We start from the raw sequence: 20,646 nt of genomic DNA, 5'->3' as shown, positions 1-20,646 counted from the left end.
TCTCTGGGAAATTTTTTCCTTCATCAATAAAATGGGGATACTATCGAATCCTTCTACCTCCCAGGGCTTCAGCAAAGACTGGCTGGTTATGTAACAGGCATGTACTATCATTGCATAAGTTGGTCCTTGTCCTCTAAGAGGCTGCAGCTGAGTCAGGGAGACGTAACCTCAACAGGTTAGCTGGATCAGGGCAGGAAGGGTTCTCTGGTACAGCAGCCCCTTCAGGAGTGGGATCAAGAAAGGCTCCAGCCAGAAAAGGCTAACAGAGCTGGTGGGTCCGTTTCAGGTATGCGGAGGTGGGAGAAAGGGCACTCTTAGGGGAGGGAGGAGAATAGCAGGGGCCAGAGGCAGGGGAGCTGGAGCATCCTGGGGCCTGGCCCGATGTGCCTGGAGGCCACTCTGGAAAGACAGGGCTGGTGGAATTTCCAGGGGTAGCACAACAGGGTTTGAGAAGGGCCACAGACATGGGAAGTCTCAGCAACCACTGCAAACCTCTGTGATTCCTCACTCCGGGGCTTTCACTCAGATCCCTGACTGTTAGACGGGAGAAAAAATATCTGCTTGGTGACAGCCAGGCCTCAGGAGACAAGATTCCTGCTGCCTAGGAGGAAGCCAGCTCCTGGCATCTCTGACCTTTGTGCCACTAAATATATCATTGGTGACAGTGGTTCATGCCCCCGAGGCTGTGGGGCCATTGGACAAGGCCTCCGAAGCAGCCGCCCCATCTCGGTGGCGCAGCCAGGGCCTCACTGTATCAGCTCCCCGGGGGGCCTGAGCCCAGGACAGGGTGACAGCGGTGCTTCAGGCGGCCAGCGCTAACCCTTAGGAAGTGCCTCCTGTGTGCTGAGCACCGTTCTCAGACTCATCCCCCTTTCCCACACGAGGGGACAGGCTCAGACGCCACTTGCCCCAGCTCACACTGAGGCTGAGGGCAGACCCAGGCCCAGCTGGTCCAAGGCCTCCGCTCTCACCTCCACCTGTCGCCTCCCAGCACTCCCCCTGCCCTGGAGCTGGTGGTCTCCTCCTGCGCCGAGCCATATTTTCTCCCTCACAATTATCTTCCTGCCTCTGGTCTTCGTGGATCCTCCCCACATTGCTTAGAGGTAGGGGGCATTATTATGCTTACTTGATAGATGAAGAAATCAAGGCTCAGGAAGAGAAGGGCCATGCTCCAGGTGTGTGAACTGGTCAGGGGACAAGTTAGGAGCACCATGGTAACCCAGGGAGAAGCACACTGCCCGGGGCCAGCCGCTAACAGATGACAGCCATGTGGCCATCTAAGAGCCCAGGCTCTGGCCCTCGGCCCAGGGCTCTGGCTGGTTCCTGGTGGCCCAGCAGTGACCGTGTTCCTCACAGCTGCTCAGAGAGCCCCTGAGGTTGAGCATAAAACATTAATCTCTAAGCAGTAAGATGCCGGTCCTGGTGGGAGACTATGGTCTAAAGTATGTTCACAGTCTTGCCCTGGTGACAAGACCCAAGGGAGTCACACCTCCCCCTTCTACCACCTGCAGGGGTAAAGACACTCTACGGGGAACCATTGAAGTCTCCCCGGTCACAGCAACCCTCTTGTAGACATTGGGTTTCTGTTCAGAACCTCCCGGGGGTGAGGCCAATGTCTGCAGAGCATCACAGAAAGCGGCCTCATGTGCCAAATGGGGAGAGTGACAGCAGTGCCCACCTGGGTCACCTGTGCTGTGTCATGGACCGTGCTGACGGGCTTCCTGTAGCTTAGTTCCTCCGGCCTCAGAGCGCCCGCTCTAAGTGGAGCCTCCTGTTACCGCCCCCCACAGCCGAGGCGGCTGGGGCTGGCGGGGCTCACACAGCTCATACTCAGTGGAGCCAGGTTCGGACTTGGCAGTTTGGCTCCAGTCTGACCTATTACCACGATGCTACCCATCTTCTGTCAGCACACCTGGGCTGAGAGCCAGGTGGGCAGCCACCGAGGGCTATGTGAATGGAAACTGTGGCAGGACTGTCTCTGCAAGGGCCCCTCACCTTCGGCTCCCTCACCAACTTCTCTCCAGTTCTATATCACCCTCAGGGAACAGCTCTCCCCTTAGTGTGGCGGCAGCCATGTGTGGCCCCACCATCTCCTCCTGGGCACAGCTGGCCTTCAGGGAAATGACAGAGGTCCCCTGAAGCACAGGCCCTCTTGGGGAGGCCCAGCTTCCTGGAGGTCTAGACTGTGCAGCCCCTGCGGCCCTGGGAGGGGAGGGACAGCACGGTGCCCTCAGGGAAATGACAGAGGTCCCCTGAAGCACGGGCCCTCTCGGGGAGGCCCAGCTTCCTGGAGGTCTGGACTGTGCGGCCCCTGTGGCCCTGGGAGGGGAGGGACAGCACGGTGCCGCACTCCCAGAGAGCCCAAGGGCAGGCCCCCCAGAGGCAGACCCACTGCGGGGAGCCCCGGGGGATGGGGGAGCTCTGCTCTGCTCTGGCCTGCCCCTGTCCCCTGGCTATCGAAGCCTGACCTTGACACTGGCTTCTTGCTGTGTCTTGAATGCCAGGCACATGTCTGCTCAGGGCATGTCGCATTTCCCTCTGTTCTCCAGGAGTCACATCTCCTTCCCTCTTTTCCTTCAAGTCTTTGCTGAAACACCTGCTCCGGGTCCTGCCCTCCCTGCCTAGGTAAAGCGCCACCTCCGGTATTTCCTGGGCCCTTCCCTCCGTATGCATCTCTAGCGCTCCTTTCCCTCTGAGACCTTGTATATTCCATGTATCCATTTATTTCTTTTTATTCTCCTTGCACCAGAATATAAGCTTGTTGAGGGCAGGTAGTTTGGACTATTTTGTTCCTTGCTCGATTTCCAGCTTCTAGAGCAGTGGCTGCAGCAGTGCCTACACAGACTGTCTTTATGCGCAGAGCGGGGGTGGGGGGACAGTCCCTTCCTGCACTGTGGACGTGGACGAGGAAGGAAAAAGGTAAAGTGTGAGGGAGCATCACGGGCAATAGGCCAAGGGCTCCCGGGCTGGAGCCAGAGCCAGGGTGAAGCAGGATCAAGGCTGCCAGGCCAGCAGGGTCCGGGTCACGCCAGGGTGGAAGGGGCATCCAACGCCCCGCATAAGCTTGAAAAAGCTTCCTTTGGCTGCCACGGCCAGGGCCAACGCAGCATCTGAGCCTGGGCCCCATGAGGCTGGCGCCTGCAATCCCCTGAGTGCAGCTGTCTGGGGCTGCCCCAGCTAATATTAGTCCCCATCCAACCTGGCGTCAGTGTGGCAGGGCAGCCCAGCCCCAGGGTGGGTACCACCCACTGGCACCAGGAGGGGCCCCGGCCCTAGCCCCTGGCCTCCAGCAGCTCCTCGGGTCTGTCTGGCCTCTGCTGCCACTGCTCCCTGTGCCTGGGTGTCCCCTGTAAAGAGGAGGCATCTTAACCCTGAGTTGTGGTGCGTGCCTCTGTCTGCCGGCCTCACTACACTGGCACACTCGTCAGCATCTCAGGACCCTGTGCTTGGCTCCCGGCTACAGCCTGATGTCAACGGCTCTCCCTCTCTCTCCACCACAGGTGGGAGTTCCGTCATTCATCTCTCTGTTCCCAATACAGCTGGACAGGGAAGCAGAGCACAGAGGAGTAGCCCATTACAACAGATGGGGAGACTGAGGTTCAGAAGGGCCATGACCTGCTCATGACACACAGCAGGTTTATGAAAGAACCAAGACAGAATCCAGGCTTGCCTCCCAGGGTGACGCCGCTGAAATCTAGCCCCTTGGCAGGCACTCTGGAAGGAAGAGCCCTCAAAGCCAACGTAGGTGAGGTGACCCCTATAGAGGCATTTGAAGGGCGAGTCAGTTGCCGAAAGAAGGAAGCAGACAGGGAATAACTGAGGGTTTGTTTGGATCTTTTAGAGCTAAGCGCTGATAAAAAGACAATAACAAAATCCATGGTAATTAATTACTTACTAAGTTCAGGGTTCTAGGTTAAGCGCTTAAGACATTTGGTCCTCACGACTTCTATATGAGTCAGGTACTATTAATATCCCTCTCGAGGCACAGACAGGTTAGGGAACTTGTCCAAGGTCACACAGCTGGGAAGTGATCAAGCTAGGATTCGAACACAGGCTTCCTGTCTCAAGAGGCCATGCTTTCGGGAGAGAATAAGGCTCCAGGTCATATTGCCAAGGTCAGGTAGCCAGGAAGTGGGGGTTGGCCGGGAAGCACTTTCATTTTCTACTGAAGACATAACCAAGGCTCCAAGCATGGGGATTTGGGACAAAAAGTATGCTAGGCCTTCGAGGGATAGAATCTGTGTTGAAAGCCCATAACTAATGCCTAGAACTTTACACCAGCACAGCTGATACAGGAAAGGAGTCAATGAGAGAGAAAGAGAGGGGAGGAAAGTGGACAGGGAAGGAGAAAGGGAGTAGAGAAAGACCTGGCTGGTCAGCAGGAAAAACAGAGTCCTAAGGGACTGGACTTGGGTGTTAGGCTGGACCAAGTGGACCTAGGGATTCGGTGTCCTTGCAATGTCACCATCCTCAGAGCTGGTGCATCCTGGTTTTAGTAAATGGCTTGTTAGCCTCTGAGCTGCTGTTGTTGGTAGCAGTTGGGCTGATGCCACGTGAAGGAGGTGTTTGGAGAGATGGAGGGGCCGGCACTGAAGGCTCATCTGGCACTGGGCAGTGGCAATGCAGTGACAGATGCCTGACTCGGGCACCCCAGGACTCCCAGGACTGCCTCAGCCTCTGCCTTCCTTCGTGGCTACAGGCTTGTGGATGGAGGAATTGTGTTTCCAGGTGAGGCAAGGAAGGAGGGGGCCCACTAGTAACAGGCTCACAGGTGTTGTGCCAATGTCTGACCTACGTCTTCCGCTGTGGTCTCTTGACTCATTCTTTCAGTCAGTGTTTGCTTAGCACCCACTATGTGCCAGACCCTGTTCTAGGTTCTAAGCATAGAACAATGGGTAAAAGAGACAAAAATCCCTGCCATCGTGGAACTTCCATTCTAGAGGGGGAAACAGACAAGGAACGAGGCAAGTAAGTATAATATGATTAGGCGGCAGCAAATGCCAAAGAGGAAACAGGAAAGAAAGCCAGGGTGGGAGAGGAGGAGACAATGACATCTGAGCGCTACCTGAAGGAGGAGGGGGAATCTGAGGGGAAGTGCTCTGTCCACGGCGGAAGGACCCGCAGGAGCGCAGGTCCTGGGCAGGAGCACAAGCAGTGTGCTGGTGGAGACCAAGGAGGCCAGAGCGAGCATGGAGGAGAGAGGCAGGGGGCAGAGGGACAGGAGGGGCAGGAGCGCATGTGGACGGGGGCAGAGGGACAGGAGAGGCAGGAGCGCATGTGGATGGGGGTAGAGGGACAGGAGGGGCAGGAGCGCATGTGGACAGGGGTAGAGGGACAGGAGGGGCAGGAGTGCATGTGGACGGGGGGCAGAGGGACAGGAGGGGCAGGAGCGCATGTGGACAGGGGGGCAGAGGGACAGGAGGGGCAGGAGCGCATGTGGACAGGGGGGCAGAGGGACAGGAGGGGCAGGAGCGCATGTGGACAGGGGGGCAGAGGGACAGGAGGGGCAGGAGCGCATGTGGACGGGGGCAGAGGGACAGGAGGGGCAGGAGCGCATGTGGACGGGGGCAGAGGGACAGGAGGGGCAGGAGTGCATGTGGACGGGGGGCAGAGGGACAGGAGGGGCAGGAGCGCATGTGGACAGGGGGGCAGAGGGACAGGAGGGGCAGGAGCGCATGTGGACAGGGGGGCAGAGGGACAGGAGGGGCAGGAGCGCATGTGGACAGGGGGGCAGAGGGACAGGAGGGGCAGGAGCGCATGTGGACAGGGGGGCAGAGGGACAGGAGGGGCAGGAGCGCATGTGGACAGGGGGGCAGAGGGACAGGAGGGGCAGGAGCGCATGTGGACGGGGGCAGAGGGACAGGAGGGGCAGGAGCGCATGTGGACGGGGGGGCAGAGGGACAGGAGGGGCAGGAGCGCATGTGGATGGGGGGCAGAGGGACAGGAGGGGCAGGAGCGCATGTGGACGGGGGCAGAGGGACAGGAGGGGCAGGAGCGCATGTGGACGGGGGGGGGGGCAGAGGGACAGGAGGGGCAGGAGCGCATGTGGAAGCCATAAGGGGCTCCTTTTAACCCTCGTAAGGACCTAGGCTCTTCCCCTGAGACAGGGCAGGGTGGCCCAGTCTGACTAGCACTTTACCACGGTGGCCCTGACTGCAGTGTGGAGAAGGTGCTGGCAAGGGCAGAAGCAGGGAGGACAGTCTGCAGCCATCCAGGGGACAGAAGATGTGGCTTCTACCAGGAAGGTATCGGTAAAGGTGATGAGACATGGTTGGTTGGGTTCTGGGTAGGTTTTCAATGTGACGACAACAGGGTTTGCTGAGGTGTGAGAGAAAGGGAGGAGTCCAGGATGATGGCAAAGGTTTTGGTCTGAGCAACTGAACACAGCTGCGTTACTGAGCTGGGGCCTCACCCCCAAGCCCATCACCCTGATGCCAATGCCTTGAGCACCAGGAAAGGTCAGAATCACCTGTGAAACTGCCATCCTGAACGCGCCCATCCCGGCCGCTCTGCATCCTGACACTTTCCCTCGACTGAGAATTGTTGCCTGCATCAGCACTTCTCAGAATGTAATGTGTGTATGATTCATCTGGGACTCTTGTTAAAATGCAGATTCCGAATCAGTAGGTTGGTGTTGGGGGCGGGCAGGGCTAAACTCTCCTAACAACTGCCAGGGTGATGTTGATCCTTTGGTCAGAGGACCACACTGAGTAGTAGCAAGAGCCCCCATGCCCCCCACTGCAGACCCTCCCTCTCTGAGCATTAGCATCCCCTGGGAGTGGAAACATCCTAACCTGACCCTAAGATCTAAGAATCAAATCCTTGAAAGACAGAGCCCAGGAGCCTGACCCTTTTTGAAGCATCCCAGGTAACCTGGGAGTCAGCCATGGGTGGGAGTCCTCCAGCCACCGCCCCTGCAGCAGCCATTGCAAACCCTCCTACCCCCGCCTCGCCCAGCACAGCAGCCGCTCCCTGCTCCCCTCCTCACGGTGCCCCTACACCGCCAGAGCCAGCCCTCCCTGACCCAGCCCCTACAGCCTGGCACGGCATCTCCTCTCTGACTGCACCTTTCTGCAACTCGCAGAGGCAGGCAGCCAAGAGCAGGGCCTCGGAGAGAGGGCAACAGGTACCACCGCTGGGCCTGAGCAAGCACACCCTGAAGCGGTCGTACCCCCAGGTCCGTGCCTGTGAAAGGGCTGGGCAGATCTACCACGCCACTGCCGGCACACAGGGCCCGGCGCCAGAACAGACCCCAAGCAGAGCGTGATTACTATGCCTTGATTGAATGTGTAAGAGCAGGCTGAGAGAGCCTGAATGAACGTAGATTTCAGACCCCCCTGCCCTGGGCTGCTACCACTTGGTATCAGCGCCCTTGCCAGAAGAGCTCACACGTGCCCTAATGAAGAGCCGGACCGAGGATGAGGAGGGAGAGCTAGGACAGGATGAACTTTGCTCCCATCATGCCTCTGGGAAGCCGAAGCCCAGAATTCCTTGACTCCTGAGATGTTGAACCTGGGAAGAAACTTGATGGTCATTTAGAACGACTTCTGTATTTTACAGGTGGATAATGGAACTTGCCTGCAGGAACCCGGTTAATGTATTGGCTGACTACAGATCTTACTCTGGCCCAGTCGCGTGACCTGCAACCGGAGCCTTGTCTCTGTACCCGGCAGGTCCCCACTTATCGGGGCAAGTCCCTAACCTGAGGACCTGCCTGTCCCCAGCCACAAGTCTCCACAGCCGATCCATGGACACCCATGAATCATCATGCAAGCCTGGTGACTCTGTGCCCAACCCAGACCCCTCACTCTTAAAAAATGTCATCAAGGGCTGGAGCAGCCAGGCTAAGCATTAGGGACCTTGAAGGGTGGTTTTTCGTGTTCAGCAAAAAGTAGAGAGTACTCTGGAGGGGAAGAGATGAGCAAAACCCTGGAGGCTGGAGCGGAGGTTGAAGACAAGGAGGCCGGGGAGGAGCCTGGCAGAAGGGAGCAGCAGGAGACACGGCAGGCTCCCGAGCAGACGGCCTCGAATGCCGAGCTGAAGAGGAGCCAGCATTCCTACCATGCATCGCCTCATGCAGGATAGCTTGTGATCCTCCCATTTCCCTGCAGGCCATATGGAGCCTGCAGCTGGGGCAATTGAGGCACCTTCTGAAAACCGTCTTCCTGGGGGCTGCCAGAGCATTCTCCGAGCCCCTCCAGGCCAAACCCTCACTTGCCATTTATTATTCAGGGGCCAGCAATGGCTGAGCAGGATCCCAGATAAGTTGTTGGGAAAGAGTCTTTGTTGGGGGAGGAAGGGAACCGGGTGAACACCTAAGCCTGGGCCACAGCAAGCCACAGACCCCACCCTCCCTGGAAGCACCAGGAGGCAGTACTGAGCAGTAACAGAGCCCAGTGTCAGGCAGACAGGTCTGAATGCCAGCTCTACCACTGGTCAGCTAAGTGACCTTGGATAAGGCACGGAGTTCTCTGCGTCTCAGCAGCCTCATCTGTGACACTGGCATGCTAATAATGATAGAGTTCCATGGGAGTTTTGTGAGAATTCACTGAGAATAGGTAAATCAAATCCTTAAGACTTCTGACACAAAGTAAGTACTTTAGTACACAGTAGCCGTTAGTATTTTGATTTAAGAAAGAAAGAGGGTTCTGGAAAATCTTGCTTGGGAGATGACAAGAATAGGATTTGGGCCAGTTTGGGTGGACTGACCTGTTATCTCCACGAGCTGTCCTGGGCCTGGAGGGTGGAACGGGGAAGAAAGGGGGGAGGGCAGGAAACTGTTTATTCACCCTCCCTCAGGGCAGAAAATAAAGAGGGTAGTAAGAGAGGAGCACTGGTGGGATTTGGTGTTCTTGGAAACTGGGAGCCAACAGAAATGCAAACGGCTAGACCCTGGCCAAGATGCTTGGGGTGTTTGAGTCTCACTGATTCCCTGTGTGGTCTTGGGCAAGTGTCTTTCCCTCTCTGAGCCTGTTTCTCCTCTACTAGATGAGGGCAGTGGCTAGAGGTGGCCTGGAAGCACCCATCTCCTCCAATAGTCCTGTATATGTGGAAGGTGGTCCCTCCCACCCAACTGGTTCCCCTACGGAATAAGGACTGGGCAGCCGTTAGTTCTTGGAACTTCTTAGATGCCCCTTTTCCTCTGAGCCTGCACCCAGGGGAGGGAAGCTAAGGCCAGGGTGGTGGCCAGGCTGGCTTGGGGACTAACAGGAGGCAGCAGCTTGAGGCCCTGACCTTTTGGTCCAGACCAAATACACTGGTCATGGGACTGCTCAGAATAGCTGTAGCACTATACTCAGCTGTCTTGGAAGTTCCTGAGATCCCTGGCCAGGCCACAGGCCCTAAAATGAGCCCTACCAGACTCCCTCCCTCACCACTGAGACAACCTGCCTCCCTGTTTTGGGAGGCTCGAGGTAATCTCGTACAAAGTTTCTGGCAGATGCCAGACTTCCTGCCCAGAGTTAGGGAGTACCAGCTCCTGCCCCCAGAGCACCAGACTCGAAACATTCCCTGAGGTGTCTTAAGGTAGATGGGGGTTCCCAGGCTACTGGACAGGGACTTAGAGACCAGGATTTCTGAACCAGCCCCCCGAAATAACCTGCTCACATGTGACCTGGGCAAAGCACTCCTCTCTGGGCCTATTATATTGCATATGTAAGCAGCTGAGAGAGTCTGGAGGGGGAGACAAACCTGAATCAAGCAAGGCTGCTAATGAACATTTTATTACAAACCAGAGAGCGCCTCTGAAGGGAAGGACTCTGGTTCTGAATCCTGGACCAGCCTGTGGAGTCTGGGGAAGCACCACCAGGAAACTGATGTTTGAGGCAGGGTGTGAAGGAGGAAAAGGGGCAAACCAGGAGGAAAGAGTGCTCCAGGAGGAACAGCATATGCAAAGGCCCTGAGGCAGACAGACCTGACACATGCAAGACACTGAAATGAGGCCACGGTGGGTGGCTGGAGCTCAGTGAGTGATGAAGAGAGCCAAGCCATATGGAGGGGCAGACAGGTGTGGACTGGAGAAGCACAGAAGGGTTTTAAGCAAGCAAAGAGGGGAGCAGACAGATTTGTGAGTTGAAGCAACTGCTGTGGTTGCCAAGTGGAGAATGAACTGGAGATACAGGGACAGGAGAGGGGGAGCAGCCAGGAGACTGTTGGGGAGGTTGGCCTGAGCGAAGCGGTGGTGGCTTGGCTGGAAGCAGGAGGGCGGACATGGAAACGGAGGGCAAAGGATGGAGTCTAGAGAGCCATGAAGTAAAATGCTAATACAACCCATAGGAGTAATAACAGCAGCCAACATTTATTGAGCATTTACTGCATGCCAGGCCCTGTGACTTGGGGCTCTCCACATATTACCTCAGTTAATCTTTCCATCAACACTCTGGGGTTGTTATTATGCTTATTTTGGAGGTGAAGAGGCTGAGACTCTGACTAGGAGATGCTGGGCTTGCGCCAATCTTTACTAAAAGGGGAGCTGGGGGGGTCGAGGTACATTCAAAGACACAAGGGCACCTGCAAAGCATCATGGGAAAGAGAAGCACACTGAGTGGAGGGGACGCTTGGGGCAGCTGGGAGAGAAACATACCCAGCCGCTCTGCCAGTGCTCACGGGCCTCCTCCACGTCACCGTGAGTCAAACTGGGGCCCTAGCCTGGAGATGTGGGTTCCAAGGTGAGGCGGGCAAGCTGCCTAGGAAGGCCCTGGTAGCAGCTCTGTCTCCAATTCCCCTCGTGTCAAGCTCAGGCCCCAAGAAGCCTGTGTCAGCTAGGACCCAAGGGAAAAACGGAAGTCTCTGGCTGGGCTCTGTATCCCAACTGGCAGGTGAACTTCCTTCCCAGGGAGCTGAGGCACTGGACCACATCAGGCCCCAGAGAGGTGGGGATAAGGCAGGGCGACAAAGACCTAAAGTTGGAGGACAGGTGGGCAGTGGGGTGGATGGAGGCAGGGCTACAATTGGGACTTCTTTGTTTTGGAAAGTCAAGTGACTCTGGGGGACAGATGTCAAAATACACACACACACACACACACACACACAAACAAAATGCTCTCTAGCCCAGGGACCACCAGTGTTCCCTGACCTGACACAGAACAATGTTCCTGATGACAACATGCAAATCATAGCTAAAAGCCAAGGGACCCAGACCTGCACTGGCCCCCAAGGAAGAGAGGAGAGGAGGCTTCAAGGCAGGGCTTCCCCCAGGCTGCCCAACACAGTCCTGCCTGCTCCCACACTTCTGCAGCATGCCAGGACTGCTGTTCCCTGCCATCTGCCTGGCTAGTTCCTACTTGCTCCTCAAAGCCTGCCCCAGCATGACCTGCTCTGAGATAGTTCTTACTCTCATAGCTCCAGGAAGCCCCTTCACAGCCCTTACACATAGTGTCATCCCCATCCTCGGCTTGTGTGTGTCACCCCAGAATACAATCAAGGCTCATCCTGTCACATCTCAGCTCCCCACCCCTCACCCACTCAGCCTGAGCGCCCAGGAAACCACAGGAGAGAGGGGCCCCAACCAGCACTGTCACCCCCAAAGAGCCCAGATGGGACCTCCTACCCCAGCTAAGTAGCCCCAATCTCCTAGAGCCAGTGCTGAGGCCTGGGTGAGGTGGCCTCACCACCTCTTCCACGCATCTACAGCTGGCCGGAGCAACAGAGTACTGCTATTGAGGATGGCAAATGAGGAGCAAAACTGCTCACTAAGGCAGCTCGGAAGTCCCAGGAGACCCAGGCAGCAGGCAGGAAGCTGGTCCGGAGTTTCATCTTCCTCAACAGGCAACACCAGGTCTCTCTCACATCTCACACACAAGCACACACGGACACACAGTTTCTCACACATAGCCTGTATCACACACAGGGCTCCCCCATACAGTCTCACATACAGTTTCACATTTGACACACATCAATGCATTCACACTCACCTCAATCTCTCACATACATGCACACACACAGTATCTCTCTAACACACAGTCTCTTTCTCTTATATACACCCTCCCCTCCCTGCAGTTTCCTCCTCACACATGAAGTCCATCACTCAAAACACACACGGTCTGTCTCTCACACTCACACAGAATCTGATAGAGACAGAATCTCACCACACGCGTGTACACACACACACACACACACACACACACCAGCACAGAGTCTCACCGGTATATTTATTCTCATAACACGAAGAGTCTCTCACGGCCACACAGAATATCTCTGACACAGATTCTCCCACACATACTGTTATTCTTTCACACATGTATACAATGTCACACACATACAGGATTCTGGTCTAGAATCTGCAAATAAAAATGTAAATCCTGGTCCACCAATTGGAGGAGGCTTGGGGCCCCTGAGGGGGAGGGGTAAACAAAGGTGACAGGAGCAGCAGCAAAGACGGAGGGGGAGAGGGGAGGGGGAGGGAGGGCGGGTGGGCAGACCGCTGGTCTCTGCGCAGATGAGCTGCAGAGAGGCAGCGCAATGCAGCTAGGCCTGCTGGAGGGCGGCGGGAAGCCTGGGTTCTAATCCAGGCTCTGCCCTTAGTTCTTGTGTATGCCCTTGGGCAGGTCCCTCCCTCCTGTGGCCTCAGTGTCCTTATGTCACCCAAGGAAGTTGGAACAACTCTGTGAGGCTAATGGGAAAAGAAAGGAGTACTGACAGGCTGGGGGGACACCTTCTAACTTACCTCCACCCCCTCTACTGCCCCTCTTTTCCCTCCGAGTCTGCTCTCCCATGGCACTGGATAGAGTCAGGACTTTTCTGTAAGGTTGTGTACACCAACAAGACTCCAAACCACACTAGCCAGCCCATTTGTCTGCACTGGGTGAAGGCCACACCACAGCCTAGGAATGTCCAGGGGAGGAGGCTGGAACATGCCCTATATGACCCCTGCCTATTCTGAAACTCAGGGATACAGGTCAGAGCCCTAAACCTGGGCCCAAGGTGGCCAACTCTGAGGAGGACGAGGTCCCAGGAGACCTGGTTCTAGTCCTGCTGAGCCTCTCGCTCCCTGGGTGACCTTGGGCAGGGTCCTCAGTGGCAAAACAAAGAGTTCGGCTCTCTCCCTGTTAAGCACCCCCATCGTAAACATCTATTCTAATATTTAATGTACAACACTCTGAACCACTGCCCCCTCTTAAAAGATGCTAAAAACATTGAGTGTTTCATCTCAGTAACAAACCTACCAGGGCTGTGCCTAAACACAGCTTTTTTTTTCTGCCTGTGGACACCTCAGTGCCCACAAGTCCTCTTCTCACCCTGATCCTCAGCAGCTGAGCAGACACTCCTGCCCTCTCTTCTGCCCCATCCTTCCCTCTTGGTTCTGGTGGGCAAGAGGCAAGGCATGTGGCGCAATAAAGGACAGTGGGCAGAGGTTTGCCCAGTAAAGGGCTCGGGGTGGCTGTGGATGCAGGAGGGACTCTGCTTTAAATTCCTAACTCTGACCCTCCCCTTCATGGCTTAGGCTCCATTCAGGCCTCTGAGGACAGAGTCCAATGAAGACAAGAGGTATCTCTTCCAAGATAGTTGGCTGCTACCAGTGTCTCCCTTTGGGGCTTAATTAAGTAGTGAAACCCCTTAGAATTCACCAGACCTCCCTCTCCTATTTTAGAGATGGAGAAACTGATCTAGAAAGGCCACCGCAGGGGCCAAGGTCAGCAGCAAGATGCCCTTCCTCCCATGTAACAAGCTGCTGTCAGGAAAGGGGAGTGCCGGATGAAGACACGCCCACCTCTCACAGACCTCCTTCTTGTAGGTTTCCCTTTTAGATCTCCTTCTCTGCTGTTGACAGGTGGGAGCCATAAGCCCAGTGCCCCCCTCCATTACCCTACCCTTTTGACAAGGAGGGACAGGCTCTGTTCCCAGGGGCAGGTTTCGGCGGGATCATATCCTCCCCCACCGCAGCCAACCCTACACCAACTACCAAGCTAGTAATTAGCCATAAAGATTCCCCCTTGACCACCTCCTCAGAATGGCCTGAGGCTGCTCCCTGGGGAGGCAGGTCTGCATCCAGCAGCAGAGCTGGCCTAAAGCCCTTGCCTGTGGGTCCTGGCTGGCTCCAGATGCCCTTACCTGGGAGGAAGGGTGCCCAGCTTCCTCCCCACAGCAAAATCCTAAGGGCGAGTTAGCCCTGCACAGTGTACATCTGCAAAGATACAAACATGCATGCACAGACACTCCTGCACACTCAAACATATAACATGTTCACCCATTCTCACTATATTCTTTACTCACCCAAATATACACCACCACACTTACATAAATATGCACACAATGTACTCATACACACAAACACACCCATTCATACTCGCTCATACATATTAAATCCGGAAATACAAACACAGACCTTACACATATACAAAGCTAGTCAACCTCGAAAAAATCACCGCCCTCTTACACACACACACACACACACACACACACACACCCCACCCCTTACAGTTCTGATTCTCTAGGTGCTGGTTCTCCAGTCCACCCCGCCCCATCTTCTGATGGGGAAGTTGTCACTTACCCTAGCGTAGCGGGATGAGTAGGGGTCCTCAAAAAGCGCCCAGATGCGCGGCTGCCAGCGGCGCCAGAAGCCTCCAGGCCGGCCGTCTGGGGAGTCGCTGAGTGCCAGACGCTTGGTCATCTCCAGCTCGTCCTCGCCGTCGCCTGAGTCTCCAGGACCGTCGGCGTCCGCGTCGTCAGCGCTGTTGTCCAGGGGTGCACCCCCAAAGCTGTCGAGCGCCTCCTCAGCGTCCCGGTGCTGGCGGTACGTCATCCAGCAGCAGGGCTCCACGTCGGTCTCGTCGATGCCCCAGAAGGCCAGTTCCTCTTCGTACAGCGGCCCGCACACGTCGGCCGGGCAGTGCAGCTTGCCCGTGCGGTAGTAGTTCAGAATGTGCGCGAAGACACCCGGGTGGCGGTCGAAAAAGAACTCGTCGGCACGCGGGTCATAGTCGAAATGGCTGTGGGCGTCGGGCTCCGCCAGCCAGGCGAGCCGCGTGCCGGGCAGCGTGCGCAGCGTCGAGCGGTACGTCTGGTGGCGCGTGCCGCCCACGTTGATCACGATACGCTCGCTCTCGTCCCCTTGGCCCATCGCGGCGCCCCCTTAGACATGGCGCGGCCCAGCGACACCCATGGGAGCTGCCGCCAGGGGGAGTTGGCGACGGGGAGGGGGGCGCGCAGCCTCCTCCCCCCTCCCCCAGCCGTCGAGGGGACAGAGGGCCGTGGCTCTGGCAATCCCAAGAGAGACCCCAGTCTCTCAGGGCGCTTTCTGTCGGTTGCTGGTCCAGGGGACTGTGTGCGGGATCCCAAGGGTCTCTAGGCGCCAGATGTAAGAGGGAGCTAGTCCGGCTGCGGAGGAGGCAGAGGAGGAAAGAGGGGCGGGAGAGAGGGAAGGAGGAAGGGGTGGGGGGGACGGCGCTCAGCGGCGAGCACCGGGAGGAGGGAAAAGGGGGTGGGGGTGCCGGGCTCCCGTCCCCATTCCAGTGGGAAAATGTAGAAATCGACACAAAGCTTTTGGAGGTAAGGTCAGCTGCTCCCAAGAGCCGGACACAGAGACCAGCCCCCGGAAGGGGGAGGGGAGAAGACGGGGCCGGGAAATTCGCGCTCTGTTGTGCAGTGGTCGCTGCAGCACGCTCTCGGCGTGGGGGAGATGGATGCCTACTGCCTTCCTCCTCCCTGCGTGGCCGGGCTGCAGCTCGGGGCGCAGGGCGGGCTCCAGCCCCCTTCCTCTTTCCTTGCCTGCTGCCTGCTCTCCCCGGCGGCGGGCGCGCCTGCCCGCCCGCCGCCCTCCTCGCTCCTTCTCCCCGCCTCTTGGAGGAGATGGCGGGCCCCTGGGCAGGGGCACCGGGAACGCTGCTCGGTGCTGCTGCGGTGGAGCGCTGCGCTCCGTGCGCTCCGGCTCAAGCTAGGGTTCCGCTGGGCTGCGCTCGGACTCAGACTCCGGCTCCGGCTGCGGTGCTGAAGGGACAGCTCCTGGACTGTTGTGGAGCTGTGTGCGGCCCGGCAGGGGTTCTCCCGGTTGGATTTGGTCCGCGGGGTCGACGGGCACTGGCTCCGTTGCCTCTGCGCCCTGTGCTCAACGCCCCGCTTCAGGCAGGCTGTTCGCGCTGCCAGCCAAAGCAAAGGATCTGCGGTGGTCGGGCCGGGAGGCGGGGGTGGCGGATCCAGAAGCGACGAGGCGAGGCCGGGGAGGCGAGGCGCAGAGCGGCCGCCGCCGCGACGCTACTGCCGCCCGAGCTGCTGCTTGGCTCTCTTGCTCGCTTGCTCGCTCGCGCGGTCCGCGTCCAGCCCGCCGCTCTCCGGACACGGGCACACGGCGCGCGCAGCCGCACTCGCCCCCGGAGGGAGGCGCCGCGCTGGGTCCTAAAAAACCCTGATTCCGCGCCCCCCTCCCAGCCCCGCGTGCAGCCGGGCTTCCCTAAACCCCAGCGTTGGGGGCGCCCGCCCCACACGACTCCTGTAGCTCCTGGGGGACCCGCCGACGCTCCGCTCTCGGGGAGCGCCACTCAATGGGCGAGGGCTCTGGGAGACTTCTAGGTCAGCGTCCCTGTGTCAGACTGAAGTGAGAAGGGCGTCTGCACCCGCCCCTCTCTTTCCAAATAGGGACTGTCTTAGTGAACCGAGACGCCCCGACCGCTGTGAGAGACACCTTGACCCGGACCAGTATCTATCGACCGCTCCAAACAACCCTTTAATGCTGATCCTTGCCACGGAATCTGGAACCCACACGATCCTTCCAAAGGTACCCTCTCGCACGGACCCCAAAATAACGTCTCCCCCACCCCCACCCCATACACATAACACACTTGCTGTCCTTTCAGCTCTCTACTAACAATTTAATAATTCTGGATGCTTATTAACCCCTTTCGACACTTTATTGACACCGAGCCCTTCATAACTCCAGGCTGACCCTAGTCTCCCATGAGTGCCACACATTCTATCCTATTGATTCTGCTCACCGATCCTTCCACACTAGCCTGAATCCTTAAGTGGGAACCCCTTATGAATAGTGTCTTCTGTCCTTAGAGGTCAGAAGGTGGTCCCGAACATGGACAACCCCTCCTCCCTCCGCAGGACTTCAGCTGCCCTGGTTGGTAAGCTGATCCTGCGTCTGGGGCTGGATGGGAGCAGCTGCCTGTGATGATTCCTACGGCTTCAGAAATGATCCTGGGGGTGGGAGTTGCATTACGGGCCTCCAAGCCTTCCTGGACTGTGTTCACTGCCAGTGCCTCAGTTTACTCAGTTCTGCAATCACTCTTTACTTTTTCCAGACTGTCCCCGCACAGGAGCACAGGAGACCCTGCCCTCAAGGGACTCCCAGGCTGGTGGGGAAGTGGGCAGGTGTGCCTGGACAGGGCTGGGAAGGGCAGGCTCAGCTCCAGAGGTGGCTCTGCCGGGAAAGAGGCTTATTGATCTTAGCACAGCTCAATCGAACACAAGGCTGCCTGGGCAAAGGGCGATTTAATTAAGAAGACACGAAGCTCTTATTTACCTGTTGGCACTTGCTAACTGTGCAGACAGCTGTCCCTTGACACTGACCCACAGACACTGTTGTGGGCCTGAGGACAAAGTTGTGCCGCTGAATTCAGGCATCTCTCTTCGCTTGGCCCGGGGAATCCCAGCCCGAGGGGAAACCTGTGTGTGGTGGGGAAAAGGTTTAGAGGAGTGGAGACTGTTGGAGAGAAGCCAGGGGCAGGGCAAGAGATGAGGGACAGAAAAGAAGGACAAGAGGGGAGATAGAGAGAGGTAGAGTTAAGGCAGAAACAGGGGTGGAGATTGGCAGAGTTAAAGAGAGGCCTGGAGTCTGGGGCCAGGCTGGAGGGGCCAGGTATCCCTCCAGAGATTGATCTGTGTCATTCCCCTAACTGGGAGATATTTCCCCCTAATCTCAGAATAATGCAAAGGTGAGAGTGCTTTGAGCTTCCCTTTCACCAAGAGGAGGCCTGACCTGGAGTGGCTCAGCCCAGCCCAAATTCTGATACACTGGACCAGGCTCTCAGAAAGCTCTGCCCTAGTTTAAGGAGGTGAGAAAGTAGAGAAATGGACACTCCAGACACACAGAAAGAAAAGAAAAGATAGATACAGAGAGATGGAGACATAGACATACACCTGGCTGGGAGAAATCAAATGGGGAGAGACAAGAATGAGGTTTTTCTAAATCTTCCCTTCCTTCCAGCCACATGTCACCCTTCTCCACCCTCTGGAAGGCTTCTGTGACTCTGCAAGCCACAGGGGCCCAGGGATCCATCCCTTTCCTCTCCTGCAGGGCCATGTGAGGTCAAAGTATGACTCCCCAACCTTTACTCTAGCTCATCTCATTTCCAAAAAGTGACTATCAGCTCCCCAGGGAAGCTTCTTGTTTGCTTCCTTCCACCATGCCCAGAGCACAGGAACTCCTCATTAAAGGCTTGATGAATTGAGAAAGACCAGGAGAGGGGCTGGGATCCTAGAATCCCAGTGTCAGATCAGAGGCTCTAGGCATCTGGAGCCCTAACTGAGGGCAGGTCGGGGGGAGGGACTTACCCGGGTCTCTCAGGGAGTCAGTGCGAAGCCCCCTCTGCCTACTACCTCTTGGTGTGTCACAGTGGGGAGCTGACTGTGTCCCAAATGGTGGAGAGAAGAGGGAGGAGAGACAGTAACGGGAATGTTGACTGATTAGGAGCTCTGGGCAGGCCCGGCCCTGGAGGATGTGCTAGAAAAAGAGTCAGGCCAGGGTTGGAGGGAAGGGGAGTGTCAAAGGGTATCAATCACACCCTAAGATCCCCTGTGAGGCAAGCAGAGAGGGCTCAGAGACAACAGCTCCCAGGTGGGGGAGGGTACCCCACACTGTCCCACTTTAGGAGTCTCGCCTTCATCCTTGATGACACCTCCCAGCCCAGGCCTCAAAGAGTGCCCCCACCTTCTCTATCCTAAGTAGGGACATGAAAGTCTCTTTTCTCACTCCCTCTTCACACTATAAGAAGGCTGGCATTTGCAGAAAGCCCAGAAAATCCAAGAGGGCATCACAGGAGAAGAAGGAAAAGGGCCCCAGAGAAGTGGGGGTGGGAGGAGGAATTGCTGACGGAAGTTTAGCTTCTCTCTCACAACTGCTAACCACAGACCCTCAGCCCAGCTGAGAACCTCACTCCTTTTCATTTTTGAGCAGTGCCCCCCTTACAAGAGGCAAGCTTGTGGTCCCATGCCAGGGTCTTTGGGATCAGTGGGCTGGACAGGGGGCAGTGAACTACCAATGAGGTGGTGGTGTTCAGTGGCTAGGAGCATAGAACCAGATTGCCTGGGTTCAAATCCCAGCTCCATCATTGACTACCTATGACCTTGGGCAAATTGCTCAATCTCTCTGTGCCTCGATTTCTTTTTTGTTGTATGTGAATAATAATAAGCCCTATATCCTTAACACTCAGCTCTGGAATTTCTCATGTTCAGACTAGAGGGGAGGAGTTGCTGGGCTCCAGTAAGATCGGTGGTGGGACTGGCTTAGAGGACAACCTGGGGCTGGACTAGAAAAAGATGAAGAAGTCCTGAAGTCATGGTTGGCCTATAGTCTCACACCTGGCACTTGCAGGCCTTTGATCGAGTCCTGCTAGGCTCTGGAACTGGCCCAAGGCCGGCCCCCAAGACTTTGTCTAGATTGGCACATCCTGTTTGCTGCTCTCCCAGGCCCAGCTTTAGCATTCCTGATGGGTTGGGGTGCCATCTTGTGGCCACATATGGAACCTAACCTAAACTGCACACAGAATAGGCTTTGGGGTGGTAGTAAGCAGTGGGACTGACAGGGATTTTCTTCCCAGATAGGAACTCTTTCCTTTAATGGACAGGTGAGAATGAACCTAAAGGTGCCATAGTGGGAAATTGATGACTGGCAGCTGAATCTGTGACTTGAGCACTGACCCTGGTACCTAATCTGGGAACGGGTAGGTGTAGAGCGATTTCTTCCTGAAGCCCCAGGCAACTGGATTCCAGGTCTTTTAAATCAGGGGAGTCAAGAATGGTGCCAAGGTGAAGAATACTCTGGGGAAGTGCTGGACCAAGGTTTCTCAATCACTGCATTAGTGGCATTTTGGACCAGATCTTTGTTATGGAGGCTGTGCTGTGCATTGTAGGATGTTTAGCAGCATTCCTGGCCTCTACCCACTAGGTGGCAGTAGCACCCCTTCCCCAGTCCTAACAGTCACGCTCTACAGACACTGTCAAACGTCCTCTAGGGGTTAAAATGTCCTCCAGTTGAGAGAACCACTGATCTAGACATATTTGGTTACAAATATTTTGTTGCTTACTAGCTGTGTAAACTAGTCACTTTTCATATCTAGGCTCCTGTTTCCTCATCTGCATAAAGGAAATAATATTTTGTGAGAATTAAATGAGACGGTGGCTCTCACTGAACTTCCTCTCCTTCCTCTGGTCCCCTTCCGTTGGATTGCCCATCCCTCCAAACCCTTTGTGACCAGCTCTTACCCCCAGGGGATCCTGCCATTTCTCAGCAACATCCAGCCCTCAACGTGTCAGCGTGGCCCAGGCGGCAGAGCGTCAGCCCTGCCTGTTCGGTTTGGGGGAAGATGGGGCCTCAGTGCCTCTTGCTGCTGACTGTGGGAGTGAGGGGAGGAAAGTGGAAAATAATGATGACTGTGGTGAAGGATACATGAGGAGGTCAAGGGTGCGGCTGTGTAGAGAGGGCAGATGGGC

At 56.5% G+C, this 20,646-nt stretch overlaps 1 protein-coding gene across 1 annotated transcript in view; it reads right to left on the bottom strand.

Moving 5' to 3' along the window:
- KCNC1 (potassium voltage-gated channel subfamily C member 1) overlaps positions 1–16,212 on the bottom strand; it is a 44,738-nt gene extending 28,526 nt beyond the window's left edge. Inside the window, exon 1 of the mRNA XM_066251061.1 lies at positions 14,489–16,212. Within this exon, the coding sequence (XP_066107158.1) occupies positions 14,489–15,058 (570 nt within the window). The 5' untranslated portion in view covers positions 15,059–16,212. The remainder of the gene's footprint in view (positions 1–14,488) is intronic.
- Between the last annotated feature and the right edge of the window lie 4,434 nt (positions 16,213–20,646).

This window comes from Saccopteryx bilineata, chromosome 1, assembly GCF_036850765.1.
Source record: "Saccopteryx bilineata isolate mSacBil1 chromosome 1, mSacBil1_pri_phased_curated, whole genome shotgun sequence".
NCBI classification, from domain to species: domain Eukaryota; kingdom Metazoa; phylum Chordata; class Mammalia; order Chiroptera; family Emballonuridae; genus Saccopteryx; species Saccopteryx bilineata.
Note: the sequence above shows the minus strand (reverse complement) of the source record. Positions and strands in the feature narration are given on the sequence as shown.